The 22592-nt window shown below is 50.3% G+C and overlaps 1 protein-coding gene across 1 annotated transcript in view; it reads right to left on the bottom strand.

The window, feature by feature from the left end:
- The window catches only part of SLCO2A1 (solute carrier organic anion transporter family member 2A1), an 83339-nt gene that overhangs the window by 26254 nt on the left and 34493 nt on the right, over positions 1-22592 (bottom strand). The window contains exons 2-3 of the mRNA XM_020875278.2: positions 15913-16050; positions 10942-11104 (exon numbers count right to left, since the gene is read on the bottom strand). Coding sequence (XP_020730937.2) covers positions 10942-11104; positions 15913-16050 — 301 coding nt within the window. The remainder of the gene's footprint in view (positions 1-10941; positions 11105-15912; positions 16051-22592) is intronic.

The raw sequence follows: 22592 nt of genomic DNA, 5'->3' as shown, positions 1-22592 counted from the left end.
TGGAGGAGGGCACAGCAGCCCACTCCAGTATTCTTGCCTGAAGAATCCCAGGGACAGAGGAGCCTGGCAGGCTACAGTCCGTGAGGTCACAAAGAGTCGGACACGACTGAGGTGACTAGCGTGCACACACACCTCCACTGAGTTGGGAAGGAAAGTGTACCAGGGAGCATGCCTCCCAGTCTTGCTGGGGAGAGGGTTTGGATTCCTGGAGGACATGGGCTCTGCACTGAGAAGACTCAATAGGAAGAGACAGAAGGGAAGAACGCAGAGGTTTAGTGGGGTCAGTGTGCAGACACCACTACGGTGAGGCCTGGCCAGCCCTGGAGGGCTGCTGTGTCCCATAAAGGGGCCTGGATTACATCCTAATGAGAACCCAGAGGGTCATGATCATGAAGGGGAGATTAACCTGTGTTCAAGACCTATGTGTAAATAGCAGAATTGACCCAGCCAAGAGCTACTTGGATGGTAAAACAGGTGAGGCTGCGTGCTACATGAGAGGCAGGCAGGGGTTGCTGGTCCAATCCACGGCTGTGAGCACAGGATTGCTCAGCCCAGGTGGGTGTGCAGCAGATACACAAGGCCAGGCTGGTTGTATGGGAGCAGGAGCTGGAGAAGGGCCAGAGAGTAAGTGCTTCTTTTAAGAGTTCTTGTTCTTAATTTTGCTGATTCTTATTATTTGACTAGAGTCATATTTATTAGAACATTGTTGCTGGCAAAATTATTTTTCTGTGAGCCATTAAACAGTGATCAAAGCTCACAAAAATGTTGACTGGATTATTAAGCCTTGACATAGTATGTTGCATGGTTCACCAAGGCCACAAAATTCCTCAGGAAATTCCACCTAATGAAGTGTCCAGGAGGCAAAATTCTCTGGGGATATTTAACTGTTTTACACTAACTTTTAGAATGTTAGATTACCTGTCAGAAACTGCCTTTATTAAACATGCGCATTTTCAAAAATAATCAACTGGCCCCAGTTAAATCCAAGTCTACTGAGTTCCTCTTGGGCTCTTCTGCACTCCAAATTGATTCAAGGTCTCCCAACAAACTTTCTTTTCCTTATGCCAGCCCTAAATGGGGCCACCCCACCCTGACCAGGCTCTGACACAGGTGAAAGGGAATGAGAATTTCCTCTACCTGGGAGCACCACCCTTAGGAAGGGAAGTGGCAGCTGTCTGTCCTGGGGGCAGGATGCCCTGGACCCAGGTAGAGCAGGGTGTGGTGGTGGGTGAGACCACTGCTTCCTGGCTTATTGTGGAGAAGGTGTTTGCATCAGAATCAGAATGTGGGCCTCCCAAGAACCCATGCCTGGGCCTCCCTGCAGTGGGCAGCCATGGCCAGCTCACTGTGGTGAGGACAGTCTTTTAGAAGTTAGAACCTTAGGCTCTTCTCTTGAAGACAGTGATGGAGTGAAAAGATCTTGCTTGTATCAGGACCCTTTGGCAGAACTGGGGGCTCAACTTTCTGCAGCCCATCCCCTCCTCCTCCCTGGAGCGAATTCAGGAGCTCAGCCCATGTGAAGAAGAAAGAGCAGCCTCTCTCCGATTCTCGGGCATTCCAGCAAAGGCCGGGCACCCAGTCCTCTCCACTGACTTACAGAACCTCACTGCCCTCCTTCTTCTCCGACCTGCCCACCATCAGATCCTGTGATAAGGTCAGAGAAAAGCCCGCCAATTCCAGCCAGTCTCAGGGACTGCCTGCCTCCACCTTGAGGGGCCTGGGAAAGGGAAGGAGGGAGATGTATTCATTAGCTGATTGTCAGTCTGTTTCCCATCTTCCCTGAGGCCCACTTCTGGAAGGCTCAAGCTTATCAGAGCACATTCTTCTTCCCACAAGACACCAGAGATCTAGCCGTGCCAGTTATCACAGGGCTGCGAGATGATGACTAGAAACAGGCCGGGACCTCTCCCCTTCTTCAGCTACCCCCGTATCAGCCCAGTTGCATGCCAGTCAACCCTTTGACTCATCCCACAATTTACATACATAGAATTTCAGCTCTAATTTCTGAACGCCTCCTCCAGTTTGGAAAGACAGTACGTGGTAGCAGGAAGGGCTACCTTCCTGGAGCAGGCCCCACAGAGGTCGGCAGATCTGGGCAGAGCAAAGTCTGGCCTCTTCAGTGTTCAAGGACACATAGTCGAGGTGTGGCCAGGCTGAGGTAGCAGGCTATCAAGGGTCTAAATAAGGGTCTCTGCACAAAAATCCAGCACTGAGGCTGTGAGAGGATGCTGGAAGTGTTGAGGAAACACAGGAAGGCCGTGGCAGGAGCGGGCTTTCCTTTGACTAATCTTTCTCGTCATTCTAGCAGAGGAAAGAGAGAATTCTGCCAGGGAACAGGAGGGCAGCACCTTGAGAGCTACCCATTACCTCCCCACTCAGAAGGGGGCACTGCGGGTGTGAGTAGGGCCAAAGGAGGAGGAGGTTAGCAAGACCTCAGAAGCAGCCCGTAAGAGTACAACGGGGATAGGCAGTGGTGTTTCCGGAGAGTTTCCTGGAAGCACACCCAATGTGCCAAGCCTCGCTGGGCTATCAGCAAACTCCTGGAACCCCATTCAGAATGTTCCACTTTGAAGGACCTATTTCCTCACCCTCCTAATCGGCTACTCAACAGTTCTTCCCGAAACTCTGGCAACACCCATCAGTAGGCCTGGAACAGGCTGTCCCGAACTCATGATGGAGATCTCCAAGTCATTTATAAAGTGACCTGTTTGCAGAGCAGAACTGGTTGGGTTCCTTGTCAATCCATCATGCCCCTGTGACAACATGTGTTCTCTTCCAACTAGATTAAGCCTCCCCTTAGACAACAGTTCCTATGGGCATGTCCCTTCTGACTTCCATTTTGGGAATCTAAGAGAACACATTCTTCTGCACCAGCAGAAATGAACAGAGTTGGGGTTGACAGCCAGTCACATGCTTGAGTAGTGCAAGGAATCATATTTTGAAACCAGACAGACCAGGTTCAAATGGGAATTCTCAGAACCTTAGTCTCTTCATCTCTGAAACAGATATAGATACTAACATCGACTTTGTAATAGTCTTATTCAGATTAAAACTAATAACAGTAACAAAACCTGGGATATGATGATTACACAATAACATCAATTTTCATTCAAAGTTTCAAGCCAGAAACTTTGGGAAATTCAGACAGATGAGAGAGATGTCAGAACTCTTGAGACAGGCATTGTTGCCCAGGTTTTTAAGACTTGGGAAGTGGGTCCAGAAACTAGAAACAAGTAAGATCAGTGCTGGTCACTAGAAATGAATGGCTATAATAAAGGAGTTGAGGGCAAGTGGGTTGCTTGCAAGGATTCACATCCATGGCAGGAAAAGAGTGAGCTTAGGGGAGTGGAAGAAGAGGGTTCCTTTGCTCTGTTCTCAAGACCGAGTTTCCAAGGCTGAGACTGAGGCTGGACACCCTTTCCCACCCAGCTTTCCAGTACTAAAGGGGCCATGGGGAAATGCCTACTTGTATTGAGTAGGCCATATGACCAGTGAGGTCGGTTGAGAGGGCAAGCCCACTATGCACAGTGTGAGGCGGCTGACAAAGGGCTTGCCTCCAGCCTGTCACCCCCACCCCTGCACACCCACCTGCTCCTGAAGAACTGCCATCAGACCGAGGAAAGAGGAATTGCCTGGCTCATCTTGTCATCAAAACTCTTTCTTAGTGGATAGGAAGGAAAGAAGACACACCTGAAGGAATAGGAGGGAGTCTCAGAGCCATCTAATTTTTGTATTCAAAGAGAATGCGTGCTTAATTTGCACGCTCCCAATTGGGAGTGAAGCAGAATTTATTGTTCACAGATTTATTAACAGGCTGATGAGGAGCAATTTGAAGGGGAAAAAATGGGATTAGCTGAGCCAACATGAGTTCATCAAGAGCCAGTCATGCCAAGCCAACCTCATTTCCTTTGTTAATGGGGCTCCCAGACCAGCAGGAAGCCGTAACACGGTGTTGCTTGACTGGAGGAAGCCTTTTGACAAAGCCACTCATGATATCCTGACTGATATCCAGACCAGATGCAGACGCGTGGCTGAGCGTCCTCTGGGGAGAACAACTCAAAGCGTGCCCGGCACAGGCACGGACGGGCCAGGGTGACCTGGAAGACGGTGGCTCTTGGGTCCATCGTGCAACTCAGCCCTGGGCATGGCTGAGAACAGCTGACAGGTTTGTGAGTGACGTGAATGGCCTGAGGCTGGAATCAATGGTTAAGACAGTCCAAGGGTTGAAAATTCGAAATTAAGACCCAAGGTTATGAGGAGGGGCTCCAACCAAAGAGACTGAATCTAAGGGAGTCCACGGAGGCTGCTGTAACCAAAGGGTCACAGCCTGGGCAGCTTACAAACAGCAGAATGGTTTCTCACAGTTTGGAGGCAGGGAGCCCAATATCAGGGTGCCAGCATGCTGGCGTTCTGGGGGGAGCTGGACTGCTGACTTCCTGTTGCATCCTCACGGGGCTGAAAGAGCCAGCCAGCTCTCTAGCCTCTTCCACAGAGGCATGGACCCCACCAGGGGGCTCCACCTCCATGAGCTCCCTGCCTCCAAATACCTGACTGCTCTTGGCTGCGTCCTCCTTGAGATCTCTGAGCCTTACTTACATCCCCTGACGGAGGCCAGTCCAAGCTCTGGGTCCTGCAAAGTCCTTTTGTTCCTTTAGAGAAAGAGCAGGAGCTCCTCCGTGTGTCCCCTGGGGGGGGTCCTCAGAGGCAGCATCGATGGTTTCTTCAAACCATAGTGCTTTGCGGGACAGGGGCTGGCAACCTGCTTCTGTGGGGTCATCCCCCTGACAGTTTTCCTGGGGTGACCACAGTGTCTGGAATAGTAACCAGTCTTCCTTTCCAGTCTGAGTGTGGACTCTCCTCAGGAAACCCACCTCCCTGCCTCAGGTGGGCCCAAGACACACAGTCCACAATGGGTCCCCGAGATGCCCTCTTCCCAGAGGAGCCAGGATGCAGGGTGCAGCTCTGGCTCATAGGCGCCCCCCCCCCCCCCGCCACCCCGTGCCCTCCAGACCCGAGCAGGCCTACACCCCCAGCCTCATTCCTGAGCAAGGGAAGTGATGAACAAGCCTCCAGGGGAGGCAGAGTGACGCTCAGGTCTCTACTGGGGCCTGCACTGGAGACCCAGAACAACGAGGGTTGTGACTCTTCCACACGACAGAGGCAAGCACTCTCAGGTCAGCTGCTGGGGCTGTGTCTCCGAGAGGCCCGTTCTCTGTGGGCCCCAGCTCCTTCCCTGGCCATCCCCTGACAGGCAACACGGCAGCCTGGCATTTTCTGTCATTTCTCCACAGGCGTTTCTCTTCCTTCCTATAGTGTGCGTTGAAAATGTGTTCCCCATCAAGTCTCATTAGCTTAGTTGTGCTCATCTGTTCGGGAATATTTTCCTCTCAGTTGACTTAATAACACTCATGTGTTTTGTGACTTCCCCCCTCCCCCCTCATTGTTTTCTCTTCCTTTTCAGGTTAAATAGATCCAACTGGCCGGACTGTATGTGACCTTACACCCACTCACCCCCCGAAACACCACACTGATATTTGTGTAAGTGCAGGACCCCAACCCCTGCCAGCCTGCTCCCCCACGTCCATCCCTCTCTGCACCTCCACACCCATAAGACCCCCACCCTCTCCACACCTCTGGTACACACCCACCCCCCACCCCCCACGTAGACACACGCACTTCTTCCCTCATGCACCCACCTCCTCCACTTACAGCCACCTCACCACCACAGAGAAAGGCCTCCCTCACGCACACTCCCATACACCCCCAAACACACTCCTTCCCCACCGTGTCCCTCTCACACCATGGCCAGATGCTGCCCTTTGAACAGCCCTGAGCTCAGGGTCCCTGAGCAGTTCCCTCAGTGCAAGCACGCCGCATGGCCCTTGGGGCCTTCTGGGGTTCAGTGCCATGGGTTCTGCTCTGGGGCCGAGCGTCCTCCAGTGAAGAAGGGGCTCAGTCACTCTGGGGCCTGAGGCTCCTGTCCCCAGGCCTCCCACCACCCTCCTGCCACTTTTGATGAACAAGCGTGGGTGAGGGGCTGGCAACTTCACAAACAGAGGACTAGAAAGCGACTCTTCCCTTTCTTTTCTAGACCGCTCCAAAAATACCACCGACTCCCCCAACCCCACTGTTCCCACAGGAAACCCCCTCCCGTGTGCATCCATTGTCTGCGAGGAGCTGACTTCCCTCTGGCCTTGGCTCAGGACCTCTCCCAGGTTACACCTACTCTTCCCAGACGCTGGTTTCCGAAGACCCTTCTTCTGTCTCCTGGGGTCTCCTGTTGGCCTGTCTCCCACCTATCCCAACTTCTCCACGCATTCCAGAAGTGGTCTTAGAGGCTTTGGCTGGGTGGCTAGTCTTTTCTCTAAAGGCGCCAGGCACATTTCCGGACCCCACTGACATTTAGAAAATCTAAACATTCAAAAACGTCTGCATGGCCTTTTCAGAATTAGCAATTAGTTGTTAAAGGTCTCTGTGATTCCCACAATGGCTCCATCTCTAATTTGTTTTTCCTAAAACGCTTTTCATTTCCCATGTCCATTTCTGGAGCAGCTCTGCTCCAAAGGGAAAGAATCAGCAGGCAACACATGATAAGAGGTCCAGGGGTCACTGCTGATGAGTAAGAGATTTCAAATACCACATCAAGGGCAGGCAAAGAGAAACATGCTGAACAACTACTGTGGGCCAAGCACTTTATCTACACAATTTAATTTTAATTTTTGCCTTTAGAAAATGCTGAAAAGTGGAGAAATTATTGTTCCCACTTTACAGATTAGGAAACTGAGGCTCAGAAAGGTGAACAGCAGCTTTCTTGAGGAGATTTAGCACCTACATGGCTGAGCTGGGATTTGAAGGTCTCTGTTCTCTTTCCCCATTACCAGGTACCTCCAACTTAAGGGTCTAGAAACGGATCAGAACAGCAGCCTAAGCTTCAGTAAAGAGAAATCCTATGGCCTCACATGTGAAGGCGTGGCAAGGACTATGCCCAGGGAGGGGCCATGCTCCAGCAAGAGCAGAGGACAGATGGACGGTGAGGACCAGGGAGAAGCTGCAGTCAGGTGGCCCAAGGATGCCCAGCCTATTGGCTGGGAGCTGTCAGACACTCCATAGGAAGCAGGCGCTTCCTCATTTGGAATCTTAGTTTACCCAGCATAACACATGTATTGTCCCCACCACCGCTGGTTATAAAGTCTACCACTGAATGGTTGCTGCATGTGCCAACCACTGGGCTAAACTTAGAGCACACATCCTTCAGTCCTTGCAGCCGGGTGAGGGAGGCTCCATTTCATACAGGGAGGAACTGAGACTCAGCTGCGAAGGAAGTGGCCCAAGGCCATGTTGTTAAGGGGTCTCAAAGCCCAGCTTCGGACGTAGGACTGTCCAGATGCATGTCACCCCTCAGGGTGGTGCATTTAATGAGATTCATTTGTTGTTGATGACTTGCATGGTTCAAAACTGAAGTTCCCGTAGGAATACATTTGAAGAATCATACTTGAAACTTTTCCCACGAAGTGAAACTTTATAAATATTTTTGTTTGCACATATTAGCATAGTACATGCCCTTGCTACACTGGTACTCACAGCCTCAGCGAGGTCCCACACTGTGGCTCCTGGGCCAAAGTCCTCCTTAGCCCGAGCCCCTGGGAGCACAAAGATGCCCTGAAGGTAGCCCAGCCCTGAGCACTTCCAGCTGCTGCTCTGATCCCAGCCAGCAAGAGGGGGAGTATGTCCTATTGTTGCAAATAGAATTGACACAAACAAAAACACAGCGACCTCACTCTCTTGGCCAGCAGTTCTTTCCTGCAGGCTGAGAGACAAGTCTTGTTCTTTCCTCTCTCCCTGGAGGTGAGCTAAAAGTTGGAGTGTTTGCCTAGGAGCAGGGAGGATGGTGGTGGAAAGGACCCAAGCCACCCGACCATCCCTAACAATGGGCAGAGGGGTTGCTTTCCGAGCCCCGCCCGTCTCCACCCACCCTCTGTAGTGGCCGCTCTGTGAGGAGCAAATGCCCTTGGTACGCGGCCCAGGCCAGGGCAGGCCGGGGGAACCCGCCCTAGGCTAGGCAGGCCACCGTGTGACACCTGGCAGGATGCCCTCCCTGCAGCCTGGCCCCAGCGCCTGGAGCTCCCCTGCTGATTTCATTACCCCACTGTTCATGCTGATGGGGAAGGGCTGGGACCTTGCGTTGGAGCAGGCATGGCACAAAGCTTTCCGAAGTAGCCAGCAAATCCTGACTCTCCTTCAGAGCTGGCCTCAGACCCTTTGTCTAGATCAAGGAGGGGGAAAGAGCTTAGACCCCTAGGCTTGGGTCTGTCTTCTTCTTGGGCCTACTTGAAGCAAGACTCAGGCTTAAACAGTCCACAGATCCAAGGCCACAGTGAATGTATAAGAAATAATTAGTTCACTGGTGACTACCATGGATGTGGGGAGAAGAGTACCACGGCCAGAACTCAACTAACATTTCATCATTAGACGTGGCTGTTCCCGATTCACATTTTTTCCATTCTAGCCACCTACCTCCCCACTGTAGGTCTCACAACCTACCTTCCCACTGCAGGTCTCAAAGTCTACCACCCCACACTGTAGGCTAGGTCTCAAGTCTCACAATCTACAAGGGATTCCCTCCTGGCATGAAGAGTGATTCATCTCTTGGACCTGATCTGCACATTTGACTAACAATAGGCCTAGTATTTAAGCAAACAGCAATCAGTTATCCCTTCAGCGCACCCCTCGGTGGCCAATCTATCCTTAGACATCCTCAATTCCAATACAGTGGACCAAGGATGAGCACTTAGGGACTGGGCCTCTCACTGGCTGCTCCTCACAAAACCGTTGCCACGTACCACACCCCTTAGAACAAGTGCAAATTTATCCCAAGCCAGTACATTATCACACAGTTAGCTCCAAAGCAGTGGCATTCCCAGGATACCAAGTAAATGCAAATATAAAGCCACTCTTGGGGCAATTTCCTATCTAGACCACATAAAATGTCCTCAGGGGGAAGAATTCCCACTATCAAGGACCCTGCCGTCAAACATTACATAACAGAAAGGAAACACTCCACCATGAACAAGAACAAGCAGACACAGAATGTGGGAGGTTTAGCATTCTCAAAATCTGTGCTAATAAAACAATCTGAAAGGGGCTATAAAAATAAATACATTTCAAATAATTGAAGAAACTAAAATGAAAATAGAAATCATAAGGGATTATCAAGAAACCATGAAAACAGGGCAGGTAATTTGGAAAACTATTTGAAAATTATACTAAAGAATGTACTTCAGGAAAAACGAAGTTAAATCAATAAGGGTGGGTGAAGTGCAAGAAGCAATGATGAGCAAAGAAACCAGTAACCTTGTGGGTAAATAGAAATAAGTACTGAATTATTTATAAATAACAACTATAGTAATAATGACCAATGGGAGGAAGTTAAAGACAGGCAAAACTAAAATATTAGTCAATAATAACATGGAAGATGGCGGAGGATGGTGGGCATTCAAACATTACAGGATCCTTATTTTGTTCTGTTGGAGAATAGAGATATTCATCAGTTGTTTTTGTTGTTGTTCAGTTGCTAAGTCATGTCCGACTCTTAGCGACCCTATGGACTGTAGCCCATCAGGTAGGTTCCTCTGTCCATGGAATTTTCCAGGCAAGAATACTGGAGTGGGCTGCCATTTCCTTCTCCAGAAGATCTTCTTGACCCAGGGATCAAGCTCATGTCTCCTGCATTGGCAGGCAGATTCTTTACCACTGAGCCACCTGGAAAACTCATTCATCAGCTGCAGAGTTTGCTAAATCACAGTTCATTGTTAAAATGTAAGGGTAACAGTGATGCATACTGCGTTCATAGACTGGCAGACTCAATGTCAACTGTCCCCAAAGTGACCTATGAATTTAATACCAGTCTAATCAAATTTCCAGAAGGATTTTTTTTAACATATAGACAAGCTGATTATAAAATTTACATGGAATGACAAATGAATAAGAATAGATGAAGCAATTTTGAAAAAGAAGAATAATGTTGGAGGAATCACACTACCCAATTCTCAAACTTCTTTATAAAGCCACAGTAATCAAGAGTGTGGCAGTGACAAAGGAATAGACACACAGACTAATGGAACAGAAGACAAAGTCTAGAAATAGACCCTTACAAATATGTTCAATTGAGGGCTTCCCTGGTGGCTCAGTGGTAAAGAATCTGCCTGCCAGTGCAGGAGACAAGAGTCTGAACCCTGGTCCGGGAAGATCCCACATGCCATAGAAAAACTAAGCCCATGCACCACAACTACTAAGCCTGTGCTCTGAAGCTTAGAAGCCGCAACTACTGAGCCTCCATGCCGCAACTACTGAAGCCTGCACACCCTAGAGCCTATGCTCTGCAACGAGAAAAGCTACCGCAATGAGAAGCCTGCACACCACACCCCGCTGCTCACTGCAACTAGAGAAAGCCCATGCAACAAGGAAAACCCAGCATAGCGAAAAATAAATTTAAAAATGTGTCTTTTATTTTATTTTTAAAAAAGTCCAACTGATTTTTTATAATGATGCAAAAAATATTTAATGGAGAAAAGAGAGTCCTTTTGACAAACGATGCTTAAAGGATTTAACATCCATATGCAAAAAGAAGAAAAAGAACCTTATAAAAAACGAACTCAAAATGTAAATGTGAAACTATGAAACTTATAAAAACACACGGTAGAAGTGTTTCCTGACTGGAATGTAGCAAAAAATTCTTAAACTTGCACCAAAAGCACAGGAGGATTGACGGGGTGTCTTACAAAGTTGGGGGGGGCTTCTGGGCAATGGATACCACTCTGAACTCTGCTGTCCTATCCCACCAGAAAATTTCCTTGGCTTTGCTCCCCAGAGTGTATCTGACAGTCAGGACATACAGAATTATGTACCCTCATTCCCTTGAAGCAGTGATGGGAGGCCACTTACCCATGATGGTCTTGGTGTACTGGTAAGGCTCTGAAAGGAAGTGTGGGAGAGTGAGGACAAAGGCCCCCAAAGCTAGCAGAAGACCCCCAATGCCAATCAGCTTTGGACGGTGCACCCGGCTGCCGAAGTAGCTGACGAAGATGATGAGGATGGCGTTGCTGATCTGCAGAGAGAGCAGAGGAGCCAGGTGAGACCAGAGGCTGTGTCCTCACCCACCCGTAGTGGACCTGACAGTCAGAAAAGAGAGGCAAGAAGCTGCCTGGTGTGACAGGCAAGACAGCTTGCCCGGTGATTCTTACGGAGGCCCAAGCATGCAGTTTCAGCTTTCCCCTGTTGTCAGAAACCCTTCCCAGCCTCAGCCTGCGAGGCCAGACCAAAGGAAGTATCTAGAGACCATGGAAAGTTCAACCATCTTAGGGCCAAACTTTTGGGGGCCAAATTCAAGAAAGCCTCCTATTCTGGCTGGCTCCTAGAAACAGTGCATGTTCTCTAACTAAAGTCCCTAAGGACTCTGATATCATAGTCAGAATAACCACCAAGCAACATGCCCTATCTCATTTCAACATGCAGCAAGACATTTTGCAATGGCACAATTGGGACTCAGTATATTAAGTAACTTGCTGTGTCCATGAGGTCAAGAAGTGTCTCATGACGACCACCCCCCAACCAGGACGACCTGAGTTTAATGTGCCCTGTCTTAACTGCGCTGGTCTACAGCCCCTTGCAGAAGTGGGTTTCTGCCCCAGAAACTCTGCTCCTAATCAACTCTGGCCCTCCCTGGGTTGGTTTCCACTTCTGTGAATGAGGGATGAGGATTAAAGCGCCCCGAGCCCCTCCCCAACTGGAAACACCAGTAACTCATGCTCCTGGTGCTCCCTGGAAGGCATGCTTTCTGAGCCCCACCAAAGAGGGGAATCAAAGGCTCCAGCTTGGGGGAGCAGGCTCTTCAGTGGTAAAAGAGGGGCTGGCAGATCTTTTGACCTTGACTTCAAGATGGTCATCTACCCCAGAAAGTAAGTTCACCTGAGCCAGAGGAGTCCTGGATGTCAGCACTCATAGCCCCCGCCCTATCCACGCCACAGTCTCCTTCCGGCTATTAAAGCAGGTGCCCCTGTCTCAGGAAATAGAGACCAGAGGCCTGGCACGTGGCTCTTCCCACGATCATCAGTGACCTCCTCATTGCCAAGCCCACTGGCTAATCCTCTTCTCACTTGATCTCTCAGCACCTTCTGATTCAGTTGATCATTGCTCTCTTCCTGTAACCCTCCTTTCACTGAGTTTCCATGGCACCACCATCTTCTAGTTTACTGCCCCTGGCTGCTCCATCTCAGTCTCCTTGGCTGGTTGCTTCTTGCCTCCCTGATCTGTCAACTCTCAGGTTCAGTCTCCACACCTCGGCTATTGTCTTGGGAGCTCAGCCAGTCCACGGCTTTCCTTGTTCTGTATGTGCTTCTAATTCCCTCATGGGGGGTTAGAAGCCAATTTCTATAAGTAAATGTCATACTTAGCATTAGAATTCTATGTGAGCAGAGATTTTTTTCTGTCTGTTCATTCCTGTCTCCCCAGCACCTAGAATGGTGTTTGACACACAGCTGGTGCTCAACACACAGCTGGTGCTCATGAAATGTTTGTTGAATAAATGAATGAATGAATGAAGGAGTAAATGGTAGGCTTTTTCAAGAAGAGGAAGGATTACCCAGGAGACCCCTCCTGTGTGGCCAAGAAAAGGAATGGTTTATGACACAAAGAGAAAGGGAATATAAAGATGGGTGTGAGGAGGCCTAGCCTGACTGAGATGTCGCGCCAGTTCCTGGCCAGACGTGGTTCTAGGACATTCTGTAACCAGTGCCTGGAGACAAAGCTTTGTTATGCTTCTTAGATTTTATTCCCTTCTTGTTTCCCTATCATTTTGCAGGAAGTAATTGTAAATGTCAGACCACATCAGCTAAGCTAACTGAGGCTGACTTGCAAGGTTTTGGAGAAGAATGGGGGAGGGCCCCAAAGGGAGCCTCAGGAAGGCCTGGGGGCGCCCGGCCCCAAGCACTGGGAGCAGACTGGGCCGGCTTCCTGGAGGGAACTGGGCCACTGTGGCTCTTATGACTGGCTTAAGCCCTTGGTTCCCAATCTTCCCTTCAGCAGTGGAGCTCCTTCAAAAAAAATTACTTTCCTTAATATAAAAACAAAAGAAGCAGCAGCAGCTGTTCTAACTGAGAAGAGGGGCTCTGCGGCCCAGGCCACATCCACTCAGCCCTGACCTGGCCCCAAACAGCTCTGTGGACTTCCTGTCAGAGCATTTGTAACACATCCCTGCCCATTCATGTCTCAAAACAAAGGGACCCAGGGCAGACCACAGCGGGCATTAAGGGCTATTGTAGGTGAAGCTGGTGCTTCACTGGCAGATGCTGACATCTTCCCTGCCAGCCAAGACCCTCCCTCTGTTGCAGGCCTGGTCCGACCAACCCTGTCTCCCCTTGCCCTCACCACTAGGCCCCACTGGCTTGGAGACTGGCCTGCAGCATGAAGGCTCCCACCTCTGGAAGCTGGCTGCACACGCCAGGCGATCAGATGGGTTCGCCTTCCCCTCCACCAGGCCTGTTCTTTCTCACACCCCTCAGGCTTCTGATAGGCAGCTGCCTTTTGGTCTGTGGTGCCTTCAATCCCCTTGTGGCTCAGCTGGCAAAGAATCTGCCTGCAATGTATGAGACCTGGGTTCAATCCCTGGGTTGGGAAGATCCCCTGGAGAAGGAAAAAGCTATCCCCTCCAGTATTCTGGCCTGGAGAAGTCCATGGACAGTGTAGTCCATGATGTTGCAAAGAGTCGGACACACTAAGCAACTTTCACTTCACTTAGCCTTCAATCCTGTGCTTAAGCAGCTACCAAATCCTGTCTTTTCTTCCTTTGCAGGATCACCAGGGCCCTCTTCTCCCCCAGCTGCTCAAGCCTGGCTTAGTGAAGGCCTCCTAGCCGTCTGACTTCGGGATGCACTGTCCTCTGCCTCAGGTGTCTCCCAGGCTTTCCAGAGGGTTCATCTTCACTGACTATACACCCAGCCCTGGCTCTGTTCAAGAAGGCAGGCCAGTTCCTTACTGCCCGCCCCAAAAGCTGGGAGCCTCGAGCTTGACCATGAAGCTCCTCTTACTTGGCTGCTCTCTGCTCTCCCAGTAAGACCCCTACTTTCCTAGTCTGTTTTTAAATGCTGGGGTCAGAATCAATAGGATTGGGACTTCCCTGGTGGTCCAGTGGCTAAGACTCCATATACTCCCAATGCAGGGGGCCCAGGTTTGATCCTTGATCAGGGAACTAGATTCCACATGCCACAACTAAAGAGCCCTCATGCTGCAATGAAGATCAAAGATTCCACATGAAACAACTAAGATATGGTGCAGCCAAATAAATAAATATTAAATTTTTCAAAAAATTTAAAAAAAAAGAATCAGTGGGATTGTTGAAGACCCCTTGGCTGAGTTCCTATCCTACCTACTCCACACATTCACCCATTCACTTCCCTTCAACACACACAGATACACATCCAGACACACACAGATACACAAATACACACAGACAGGTACACAAATATACACACAGATCACAGACAGACACAGTCATACACACAGACACACACACAGACTCAGACACATGTAGAAACAGATATACACACAGAGAGATGCACATTTTCATACAAAGCACACACACAGGATTGTTAGGTTCAGGGAATTAACTTTCTTATATTTGCCTCAAACTATGCCCATAGGGATGTCTACAACCTGATTGTTGAAAAACTCATCTGAGTTTGGGAAAGAGAAATTAGACATCCAGAAAACAGTGAAAATATCATGTGTGCCTGGGAGCTCAGAGGAGGATCCGAGGCCCATGAGGCCAGCAGGCATGAGTGATGGGTCCCAGGGTTGTACGTGTGCAAGGGTGTGCCCACCACAGTGGAGGAAGTCCGTGGAGGTGGAGTGTACGTCGAGAGAGGCAGCAGTAGAGATTCCAGCGGTGTGTCCAGGGACTAGCTTTTGGGCAGAGCAGGGCTGGTGGACAGAGGCAGGGCGGGGGCTTTGGGGATCAGAGGGAGGCCTGGGGTGGTGGCTGTCAGACAGACCTGGGCTCTGATCTGGTGTGGCCACCAGGATCGGGTAGGCTTTCTGCCTAAAAGACATGACTACTGTGAAGACAGTCCTCCTGCGAGGACTGCAGGGGCATCTGCCCTGGCATGGTGGGGAGGGTTCCTGAGGGGCACCCCTGTGTGGGCCTGGGGGCGCGCAGGACTGAAGGGTAAGGGGGCGTTTCCAGCAGGGAGCTGGCTGGGGGATGAGCTGGATGGAAGGTGGTGGTTGGGGACCGCTGGGAGACCTCCTGCCTTCTTTTCAGCTCATCTCAGAAACTGCCTGTGAGAGCCCCTGCATCGGCCTGAATTTCACTAAGTCAACAGAAAATCTAACTGCACTTGGGCTCCCAGGAGGGGGAGGCTGTGGCCTCCACCCCAGAACAGTGGGCCTCATGGAAAGAAAAGACAGAAAGTCATAGACCTGTGACCCTGTCTGGGAGTCAAAGCCATTGAGTTGGCCTCTGGGAGCTGCTCCCCTACCTGCATGCCTGCGGCTCGTCTTCCTCTGGGTGGGGCTGGACGGAGGCCACATCAGCTGGTAGGTGGTCACAGAACTCAATCAGAGGCACGGAGTTTGGAGGCAGCAGGCCTGCACACCTCGGGCAAGCCACTGACCTTGTTGAACCCCGGTGCCCTCATCTGTTGGAGCAGGTGCAGAGCACCTGCTCGCAGGGGAGTGGTGAGGAGGTCAGGTAACGCCGGAGGCTCTCAGCTCAGTGCCTGGTGCCAGGGGAAATGTATCTGACTGTGTCCATCCCTCACGTGCCCCCTGCCCCGATCTGCTCCTCCAGAGCCCCCTCCTGGATCCCGTGAGCACGGTGATGCTTGGGTGGGTTCCAATGGACTGGAGCATCCTGCTTACCTCATTCAAGCTGGAGATGAGACCTGAGGAAGAACTGGAGAGGCCAAACCGCTTCTCGATGGTGGTGAGGCTGCTCTTGAAGTAGGCACTATACAGGAGCTGGCAGAGCTGCAGGAGGCCATGGCACAGCACGAACACCTGGGAGGAGACTGGCAGTGAGCCCTGATACCCACTTCTGCTCTCCACTCTGGGGCACAGAGGCCCACCAGCCTGGCCCGTTCCCTCCCTTGTTCATTGGGAACACGTTCTCCATCAGGTGGTCCCAGGGTGAAATGCCGTCATCCTCAGATCCGTTTCACCCCTGACCTTGGTCAAGGCATGTCAGTGATTCCCATGATTTCAGCCGTTCCTGTCACACGGCAGGGAAACCACAGGGTTGGAGAAGCATCTTTAAAGGTCTGACTCATCAGACCCTCTCTGAGAGCTCTGCCCTCCCTCCTGGGTCCTATGAAGGTTGAGGGCCCCCCTCCCAGCCCATTCATGTCACAAACAAGCGGGGGAGTCACATTGCTCCACACCTCTTGACCAGGCCTCCATTCCCCTTCCCCACCAACACTCATCCCCCCAGACTCCTTTCTCATACCCCAGTGAGGCTGCAGGATGGGCTCTCACCCAGCCCAGCTTGTTACCACCTCTTGTACGAGGTGTTTGTGACCATGCTGGCTCCTCCTCTGGATGAAGATAAAGGCCTAGGAAAGGCATCCCACCCTGTCCCACCTTGTCCTGTGGGTGTGAGTAAATGTGACAAGCAAATGTGCTTTCCATGGTTAATGGAGACAGATACACAGTGGCAAGGGTGGAGAGGGGTCGTGGCATCTGGAGTTGGCTGCAGGCTCAGCGCTCCTGGGTTCTTGGCTGTCAGGCTAAGAGCAGGCTCAGAGTCCCAAACCCCCTGGAAGTGCCCCTTCTGAGGACAGCACTTTTCCTTCAGGGAAGGGTGGGGTGCCAGTATGTTTCCCAGTCTGCCAAAGCTCTTCCCTCACTGGAAGAGCTGGCATCTCAGGAAAGCAACAGGGATCCACCCACATTTCTATTTCCTTATTAAGCCAAGCCAGCCATCCACAGGGGCCCCGCTCTAGGCTTTGGGGTCAGAACTGACTCTCCAACCTGCCAATGTAAAGCCTCTGGAAGCCGAGGGTGCAGCCCAAGCTGCCTGCTCATACATCCAAATCAAGGTGGCCAACACAGCACAAAGCCAGACACTTGTCCAAGCACTGCCACTCCCCTCGTGAGCCTGCCTTCTTTTCAGCCCATCTCAGAAACTGCCTGCGAGGGTCCTTGTGTCGGCCTGAATTTCACTAAGTCAAGGGAAGATCTAACTACATCTGGGCTCTCGGGAAGGGGAGGCTGTGGCCTCTACCCCAGAACAGTGGGCCTCGTGGAATTTACACTGTCCCTCAGTGATGCAAATCAAAGTTAGAGGGAAGAAGGCTGAGAGGTCAGAAGCCAGGATCAGCTAGGAGACGCTGTAAGCCAGGGAGAGAGGGCAGAAGCAGTGTTGGTGGCTCAGTGGGTAAAGAATCTGCCTGCAATGCGGAAGAACTGGGTTCAGTCCCTGGGTTGGGAATATCCCCTGGAGGAGGGCATGGCAACCCACTCCAGTATTCTTGCCTAGCAAGCACACCCATGGGCAGAGGAGCCTGGTGGGCTACAGTCCATGGGGTTGTAGAGTCGGACATGACTAAGGGACGAAGCACACACAATATCTGCTTGGTTCCCTAGCAGTCTCAAGAGAGAAAGGTGAGGATGCTGGGGAAAAAAATCTGTCTCAGATCTTTTCCTGAAAGATATGTCTTTGCTCTTTCCAGTAAATACAAAAATCCCTGCAGACACGAGGTGGAAGACTCCACCTAGAGCTAGGGGGTGCCTTTCTCACCTCACACCCCAGCAAAGCCTACTGCACCGCCAGCTCTCAGCCACTGCAGCTCTGACAGGTTGGGGTCCCTTACAGGTGCCCCAGCAGAAGTGCTGGTGTGTATCTGAGACCCCAGGTTCCAGTGGACTCAGCAGATGAAGAGGAATGAGATCTGTGGCTTCAGGGGAAGGAAAGGTGGGCAGAAGATACTGGGTAAAGAGATAGAAGTGGAGAGAAGGTGCCAGTAGATTTCTGTCCAGAGTTGCTCAAAGTCACAGCCATCTGCCTCATGGGTAGCAAGAGGAAGCCTGTTCACTCACCACCCCTGCCTCCCCAGGGAGGCCCATCTCTGCTTCTTCTCATGCACTGGAATTCTCAACATTTTGTGATAAAGGTACTTTGGAAAATGATCCAGTCTCTCTTATGAATGGGGAAACAGAAGTCCAGAGAGGGAGAGAGGGGGCATCCTAGCGCCTCAGAGCTGGGGAGACCAAGGGCTCACGAGGGCAGGAACCTGCCATGGCTGCTCTGTTGTGTGAGAGGCAGGCCCAGGACCGGGCCTGCCAGGCACTTGGAGGGCCTGGCACTAGGACCACAGCACCTGCTATGTCCAGGATACAGGCAGTTTAGTCTTGGAGGCCTTACCAGATTATCTTCTTCTGATCACCCCCTGAAGGTTAAAGCCCCCCCAACCTGCCCGCTCAGATTGTCTGTAGTCATCTTCTCTGGACACAGGGCCCTTTCTGCATATGTGCATTGGAAGCCCCATTTGTGGTACCCACATCTCAGACTCTTCGCCAGAACGTCCCCCAGGGTTTTTAAACTCAAGTGCATTACACTCTGTGCTGGACATGTCCATATGGACATTCTCAGACCCCTCCCCCAGACTAATCGCTTCCTAAATAGGGCCCAATGTCCTCCCCCCGCAAGCCTCTTTGGTTTTTCCTTCATTCCCCATCACATTTGCTCAGTGCCCTAAGTCAGAAACCGGAAATCCTCCTAGATGCATGGTTCTCACCTCTGACATTTGGTGCCACTGTGATTTCATCTGGCGCCTCTTGCATTTGACCTGCCCTCACCTCTAGATTATGTCTGGCTTCAGGCCCTCCCTCTTTTATCTCCCCCAGATTCTTTCAACAGCCTCTCACAGATCTCCTGTCTGCCTGCCTTCCAGTCTTCCATCTCATCACTCCAGGAAGAGCTTTATCAAACACCAGTGTGAGCCAAGTACACCCAGATTAATACCTCTCACTGGCTCCCCACTTTTCACAAGATGAAAACCAATGCCCTTTGGAGTATCATCCAAGATGCTACAAGTCCTGGACTCTGCCTGCCTCGTTGGCTCCATATTCTGCTAGATGGATCATATTTTACAAAGATGGCTACACCAATGTCTCCTGTCCCACATACACCTCTTACAATGTGACAATGACATTCATCCATCAAGAAGTGGGATCTGTGTTCTCTTCCTTTCAATATGAGCCAATCTTACCTATTTGCTTCTAAAAAAGAGAAGGAAGCAGAAGTGATGCTCTGTGATCTCTGTGGCTAAGTCCTGAATGTTAATAGTGAATCCCCCAGCTCTTTCATGGGATCTTAGACCCCAGACATCACATTATAAGAAGCCACCCTTCCCTACTCATGGGGATCCCCATGGTGATGCTCCAGCCAATCAGTCCAGTTAAAGTTTCAGCCTGCAGCCAGCTCAGGATTCCAGCCTGCAATGCCAGGTGAGCTATGCCCACCAAGCCTTCCACAGATGGCAGATCCATGAGCAAACTAAATGTTGCCATTGTTTTAAGCACTAAGTTTGAGGCTGCTTTGTTATGTAGCACTAGAGCTAGAACCTCTTGTCCTTCAAACTTCAAGGTCACACACTACCCCAGAGCGCATACTCACTATCTGCATCTTTGCTCAGTCTTCACAAAATCATCTTTCTGTCTGGATAACCCTTCAGTGGTTCCCTTGCCCAGCACAGGACTCAGCTATGTGTCCAGTTCAAAGTAGCTTCCGAAAGTCTTGGCACCTGATGCTGACTTTTGTGCAGAGGCTTGCGGATGGCTTGGCATGTGACTGGCATTCAGGGTGGCATCCAGCAGAGGGCTGAGGGCTGTCAGAGCACCCCGAGGAGAGACATTGAGGGCTGGGCCAATGTCCAAGGCAGTGGGGAGGCAGGTAGTGGCAGCTTAGAGGCTCCTGCAGAGGTTGTGTTGACAAGACTCTTGTCCTTGATTTGAGGTGGAAGGAAAGGGGCAGAGTTTCCAGCCTGAAGGCCAGGAAGGGGTCAAGTCTGTGCGTGAGACAGGGACCCAGGAGGAGGAGTGCAGATAGAGAGAGGGGACAGGAGTTCAGGTTTGGAACACCCAAGTTACTGCATATAAAGTTCAAAAATACCAGTCTCCCTCTAACCAAATCAGTAATGAATTAACAGGAGTGACTAGTCTCTACTCGAGCAGCTGATTGGAGGCTCAGACGGTAAAGAATCTGCCTGCAATGCGGAAGAACTGAGTTCAATCCCTGGGTTGGGAAGATCCCCTGGAGGAGGGCATGGCAACCCACTCCAGTATTCTTGCCTGGTGAATCCCATGGGCAGAGGAGCCTGGTGGGCTACAGTCCATGGGGTTTCAGAATCGGACATGACTAAGGGACGAAGCACACACAATATCTGCTTGGTTCCCTAGCGGTCTCAGGAGAGAAAGGTGAGGACGCTGGGGAAAAATATCTGTCTCAGATCTTTTCCTGAAAGATATGTCTTTCTCTTTCCAGTAAATACAAAAATCCCTGCAGACACGAGGTGGAAGACTCCACCTAGAGCTAGGGGGTGCCTTTCTCACCTCACACCCCAGCAAAGCCTACTGCACCGCCAGCTCTCAGCCACTGCAGCTCTGACAGGTTGGGGTCCCTTACAGGTGCCCCAGCAGAAGTGTTGGTGTGTATCTGAGACCCCAGGTTCCAGTGGACTCAGCAAATGAAGAGGAATGAGATCTGTGGCTTCAGGGGAGGGAAAGGTGGGGAGAAGATGCTGGGTAAAGAGATAGAAGTGGAGAGAAGGTGCCAGTAGATTTCTGTCCAGAGTTGCTCAAGGTCACAGCCATCTGGTTTCACTACTGAGCTTACATGGACAGGACTCAGGCTACTTGAACTTATCAAGTACCTGCTCCATGACCAGTGTGACATGAGCAGAAAACACTTGACACCACGCAGGACAGATAGAAATCCATCCCTTGTGAGACTGTGGGGCTTATGAGCATAACGAGATGGACTGGTGGGAGAAGGAGAGGTTTGCTCATTAGGCTGCAACCCATCCTCCACCACCATTTAGACAACATGGTGTTGTGGGTTGATAGTTGGGGTTTGGGACTCAAACAAGCCGAAGCTCACATCCTGACTCTGTAATGAATGGCATGACCTCTGACTATGTATTTCACCCTCTGACAGCAGTTTCCCCACTAGCAAATAGAAGCTTTGACAATACCTGTTTCCACTGCCTTGGGAGGCTTGCATAAAAGGGTCTGTGTTTAAAGTCCTAGAGACCTGCTTGACCCACAACGTGTGTTCCACATTCTGGAGAGATAGTTAATAAGCCCAGACTCCCATCTCTCCCTCCTGCCCAATTAATTGAACCTCTCTGTTGCTTTTCCATCTCCTGTGCAATGAAAACTCTAGGACAGAATTTCCCACAATGTGTTAGGCAGATCACCACTTGTTTGAGATGATCAAAGTTGAAAGAATTCCCAGGAGAAAAAAGTTTGGAAAACTTTGCATGCCACCATCCTTCCTTGTGAATATTTACAGTTTGTATTAGCATATTAAAGTCTCTAAGAAAACCTTCAGTAAAGACTGGCTTTTAGCTTTGTTTTACCCAACTTTCTCCATGGCTTCTTTAGCCATGTGACCCCCTGTATATATATGAAATGTCTACAGACTCTAGCATTCTGCAGAATATAATTTATGGAAGGATTCCATGTCCCTTTTAAAAGTAGCTTATGGTAGAATCTGGGTCTTGAGATTTCCTCACAAAAGGAAAAGAAAATAAAGATATATTACATGGCTGTATTATCTTTTTAAAAATAGCCCACCAGCATTTTCTGTCTCCTCACTCCACTTTTTTCATTTTCATAGCAGTTATTGCTTCCTAGGAGAGTGAAAAAGCTGGTTTAAAACTCAGCATTCAAAAACTAAGGTCATGCCATCTGGCCCCATCACTTCATGGCAAATACATGGGGAAACAATGAAAACAGTGACAGGCTTTATTTTCTTGGCTCCAAAACCACTGCAGATGGTGACTGCAGCCGTGCAATTGAAAGACACTTGCTCCTCAGAAGAAAAGCTATGATAAACTTTGACAGCATATTAAAAAGCAGAGACATTACTTTGCCAACAAAAATCTGTCTGGTCAAAGCTATGGTTTGAGAGTTGGACCATAAAGAAGGCTGAGTGCCGAAGAATTGATGCTTTTGAACTGTGGTGCTGGAGAAGACTCTTGAGAGTCTCTTGAACTGCAAGGAGATCAAACCAGTCAATCCTAAAGGAAATCAACCCTAAATGCTCGTTGGAAGGACTGATGCTGAAGCTGAAGCTCCAATACTTCTGGCCACCTGATGCGAAGAACTGGCTCATTAGAAAAGACCCTGATGCTAGAAAATATTGAAAGCAGCAGAAAAAGAGAACAACAGATGATGAGATGGTTGGATGGCATCACTGACTTGATGGACATGAGTTTGAGCAAGCTCTGGGAGTTGATGATGGACAGGTAAGCCTGTCATGCTGCAGTCCACGAGGTCACAAAGTGTCGGACATGTCTGAGCAACTGAAGTGAACTGAA

The sequence above is a fragment of the Odocoileus virginianus genome, chromosome 4 (assembly GCF_023699985.2).
Source record: "Odocoileus virginianus isolate 20LAN1187 ecotype Illinois chromosome 4, Ovbor_1.2, whole genome shotgun sequence".
In the NCBI taxonomy this organism is placed as follows: domain Eukaryota; kingdom Metazoa; phylum Chordata; class Mammalia; order Artiodactyla; family Cervidae; genus Odocoileus; species Odocoileus virginianus.
This window is presented reverse-complemented; position numbering and strand designations above follow the sequence as displayed.